Source organism: Plectropomus leopardus, unplaced genomic scaffold, assembly GCF_008729295.1.
Source record: "Plectropomus leopardus isolate mb unplaced genomic scaffold, YSFRI_Pleo_2.0 unplaced_scaffold28817, whole genome shotgun sequence".
Taxonomy (NCBI): Eukaryota; Metazoa; Chordata; class Actinopteri; order Perciformes; family Serranidae; genus Plectropomus; species Plectropomus leopardus.
In genome coordinates, this window is record NW_024631398.1 from 1 (window position 1) to 4,613 (window position 4,613).

At 48.4% G+C, this 4,613-nt stretch overlaps 1 protein-coding gene across 1 annotated transcript; it reads left to right on the plus strand.

Moving 5' to 3' along the window:
* Positions 1-299: 299 nt before the first annotated feature.
* LOC121938200 (proteasome subunit alpha type-3-like) lies at positions 300-1,396 on the plus strand. Its single transcript, XM_042481475.1, has 3 exons — positions 300-625; positions 889-953; positions 1,268-1,396. The coding sequence occupies exons 1-3, from the start codon at positions 484-486 to the stop codon at positions 1,310-1,312; spliced, it is 252 nt and encodes an 83-aa protein (XP_042337409.1). The 5' UTR covers positions 300-483; the 3' UTR covers positions 1,313-1,396.
* The last annotated feature ends 3,217 nt before the right edge of the window (positions 1,397-4,613 follow it).

A 4,613-nucleotide genomic window follows, 5' to 3' on the forward strand; every position in this document is an offset into this window, starting at 1 on the left:
TCAGCAGCTACACTCACACACTGACATATCCCAGACTGTCAGCAGCTACACTCACACACTGAGGAGGAGGAGACTGAGAATTATTCAGTTTTCATCTGAAAACATGGTGGCATCATGACAAAAACCTGGTGTTTAAAGGGTTAAAATCCCAAAAATGAATGAATATTTGATATGTATGATCAGGACTGATGTTGGTTACAAAAATAAACTCAATGAAAGTAGAAAACCATATTAATGTAGAATATTTTTAGTGCGTTTTTTTGAGAGAGAGAGAGAGAGAGAGAGAGAGAGAGAGTGATATTAAAGTGGGCACTAAAGGGTTAATCTGCAGGTTAGACAGGTGTGATTAATGATGTTGTCAGAGGGTTGAGGTGAAGTGAATATTGCTCCAAAATAAAAGCCCTGAGTCCTCAGTCATCCCGTTATAGAGTTTCTTTGGGGAGAGTTTTTCCTCAGTGGATGTGAGGGTCCGAGCATAGAGTGATGGTGCCTGCTGTAAACCCTCTGAGGCAGACTGTGGTTTGTGATAATGAGCTGTGTCCTCTGTTGTCTCTCAGAATCTACATCGTCCATGACGAGGTGAAGGACAAAGCCTTTGAGCTGGAGCTCAGCTGGGTCGGAGAAGGTGAGCTCTGCACCGATCTCTGCTCTGCACCGATCTCTGCTCTGCACCGATCTCTGCTCTGCACCGATCTCTGCTCTGCACCGATCTCTGCTCTACAGCCATTAGTGAAAAACTTAATCATTATTTAGTAAATGTGTTTAAACTCAACATGGAGCTGACTGTGTTTCACTGAGTGATGTCATGTGACTCCTCCTCTGGTGATAACATCCCATGGTGACGCCACGTGTCTGACTGTCCTCCCCTCTGTCTCCTGTCCCCCTCAGTGACAAATGGACGACACGAGCTGGTGCCCAAAGACGTCCGAGAGGAGGCTGAGAAATACGCCAAGGTGAGCACACACCGGCAGCTGCCGCTGCGTCTTTTTTTCGGACTGTTTCTAGAGTTCACAGGCGGTCGGCGCTGCGACGTGGCGCTGCTGCTCGTTTGGCGTTAGAAAGTAGCTGTTGGTCGTTGTGTTCTCATTTTGAATGTCTGACGGCCGACATCTTCGTCTCATCAACAAAAATAAAAGATTTCGTTAGGATCTAATTTTAGCTCCACATGATCTCAGTTTGGTCATTGAAGAAAAAAGTAATTGATGAGGATTTTTCATCATAATTTGTTGACTAAATGTGTGTGTGTGTGTGTGTGTGTGTGTTTCAGGACTCTCTGGAGGAAGAAGATGACTCTGATGAAGACAACATGTAACGTCATCTGCTCTCGCTCACATCACTCTGTTTTTTATGTTTTATAGTTGAACTTTTCTCTTGTTTTTGCTTTGGATCCATTTCAGCTTTGGAAATAAAAAAGGTTTGTTTCTGTTCTTCTGTGTTCGGTGTTGATCAGCTGATTCTCCATCCACACACGTGTTGATGTTTGTGATAAACTGACGGATGAAAAGATCCAAAATCGGCTCTTTACAAAAAAAAGTTGTCACAAAGCTGAAAACAGGCAAACACTTTTTACAGTGTTTATTTGTGTCACAGGGCTCAGGGCCCAAATGTCAGGGGCCCCTGGCCTTAATTTGCAAAATGTCTCTCAAATGAACTCATACTGAGCACGAGACTCATGATGACCTCAAAGAGATGAAAATGATCTGCGAAAAGACACAAAATAATTACAAGCACCGGCGAAATAACCACAAAGAACTACAAGTAACTACAAAGAGACAACATTGCTAAAAAAGACACAAAATTACCAAAAAGAGACCAAAAAAAGGACCACAATACAACACCCATTTATGTCAAGAGGAAAAAATGCAGAAAATTGTTTAAGAAAAACAAATTCAAAGAAAACAATATTCAGCAAAAAGAAAAACTTTCAAAGAAAAAAAATAAAAAACCTACTTTAAAAGACAAAAAATAACCATGTTTTTTTTAAAGGAAAAACGACTTAAGTAAAACAAAAAATCACTCAAAAGTTTTAAAGAAAAACAGGAAATACAGAAGTTCAAAAACAGAAGTTCTCTCCAAACCTGCAGGCCCACAAATTCAGAAATATTAATTATCAATAATATGAATAAATTCTAGTTATTTAATGCCGAGTTTCCGCTCTAAAGCCAAAATAAAAACAAGACGCTGCTCAGGCCAAACTGGTGACCTCATGTTTACGGCGCAGGAAGTCCCGGACAGGAAGTCATGAATTCTCAGCCCCCCCCATAAATTACCAACAGTCCCTTAAGTATTGTACATGTCTGTGCGAGAGGCTCGTGACAGGCAGCCATCGGTGCGCACGCTCTACCGTGTAGAAATAACCTCCGGAGAGGAAGGTGACATATATGGCTCTGCCGTCACTGTCTTCCGGTGACGTAAAGGCGCCGATGTTCCCGCCCACTCCGGCTCTACAAACGGCGCCACAAAAAAAACCGAGAAAAACCGAACGTAACCGACTGAAACTCCCGTTAATTGCCGCGATTCAGTCTGAATCGTGTGTACGGTCTTCACGCTCCGGTTCGGCTCGTTTTCTGAGTGTTTGCGACGCGAAAAGCTCCGCGGAGCCGTTTGTTGTGGTTCAACACAGAGCCTGAAATGTGACGTTGTCTCACATATGGAAACCGCATCGCCAAACTTCATATAAAAAAGTCTCCATTTAATGTTTACAGCTGTCATGTGCCAGTTATTAACGTGTCAGAATACAAATATTAAGCTTTATCAGAGTCACAATGTCACCTCTCTATTTCGGCATACCTGTCACGCGACATACGGAGCGTGTTTAAATACAAATTCAACTTTTGTACACTGTTTGACCTCTTTTTCCGGTTATTTCGGTACGTAGGCACTAGCTCTGAAACGCGTCAGTAAACGAGGCGAATCGTTGTGATTGTCCAGTTTTGTGCGTTGTAACGGATGTCTGGTAATCAAATACATGAAACACTTTGGTGTTTTCCACAAAGTATCGGGTGTGAGTCTCCCGTGTGCGCAGCCATGCCGGTAAACAAGGTTATATTAACTCAGCGGATTTTTGAATGGAGTTTGGTGCGCGGACCTCCGGCACGTACCTGGGCAGGGCTTCGTCGCAGACAAGGAAGCCCGCTCAGCCAATAGCGACGCGCTATTTCTGGGAACAAAAAGCGCGAGGCCAATCGCGACCTCCAGTGGCGGGCTTTTCAATCGAGCTCGCCTCTGATTGGACAGTCGCCCAGCGGATGTCGTCATTTCCCTCGTGGCGCGGCGTTCGTATCGACCAACCGCGGCGCCAGGAGAGGTATGTCCTATTAGAATCGAGGAATCACTCCGCCAATCAGATTTCTGCACTGCGACCACCGCTGTCACCACAGCCAATCAGGTGTCGGGAAACAGAGCTCGGGGCTCAACAGCTTGTTGTTCGTGTATCAGCCCGAGGAGAGGGAAGCACCGCGGACACCGTCAATGTGAGTATTAAACCCCAATATTCTCACCCGAACTCGCTTTTAACTCATAACGGAGACCCTCCCCGGTACACCGGGGCCCGGGGGCCGCGCTGCTGTCCCCGGGGAGGCCGGGGGGGGGGGCCCCGGGAAGCCGCCGCTGTACCGAGCTGCGGCGGATTGAATGGCAGCGGGTCGGTTGTTTTTCAGTGAAGAAATGTGAAGCTTTGTGGCCGAATATTAAATAAATAAATCCGCAGTTTGTCTCCCGTCGACCGTCCGCTCCGGTCCGCTCCGGTCCCGCTCGAAACTCCGCCGGTAACGGCAGCTAACGCGTCGGTTAGCCGAGCAGCTGGTCGCCTTCAGACGGTTTAAATCACCAAACAAACCAGCTAGCTGAGTTAGCCAAGCGGCTAAATTTAGCTCCGGAGAGGAGCCGCCGCTCCGCTCGGTGCTCCGCTCCGCGCCGGGCTCCGCTCCTCCTCTGACCCGGTCACAGCTGTCCTGGGAGTCCGTCCCGAGCAGCCGGACGGTAACAGACGTTTTTTTGGGGGGGGGGGGGGGAAGGTAGCCGAGGTAGCCGAGCTGACATGGCGAGCTGTGATGGCGGGGCGGGAAGGAGGCGGTGCTCTCCGGCCGCCGCGCTGCTCCGTTCCCCCGGCTCCCTTCACCCTGTACCCGCACACATCCGACCAGCAGCCCGCTGAACCCAGCGGCTCCGGGTCCGGAGGAGGTGAAGGTTAGTGTTTGTTCTGATCCGGGAGGAGGAGGAGGAGGAGGAGGAGGAGGCCACACCGAGGAAAGCCTGAGCTAACACCAGGCTAACTGTTAGCTTAGCATTATCTCAGGACAGTTTGACACAATGTCTGTCCCCTTTCTCTACAGCTCTAACATCGACTCCTGTCTCTGTCTTTCAGTGAATCTTCCGAGCTGGACTCCCTCAAATAACCGGAGACATGAAGGTGAGTGTTTGACCTAAGACACCAGCTGTCTGTCCCCTTCTGCTGTCTCTGCTGTCTGCCCCCTCTCAGCTGTCTGTCCCCCTCTGCTGTCTCTGCTGTCTGTCCCCCTCTGCTGTCTCTGATGTCTTTACTACTCTGCTGTCTATCCCCCCTCTGCTGTCTCTGTCTGTCCCCCTCTGCTGTCTGTCCCCTCCGTTGTCTT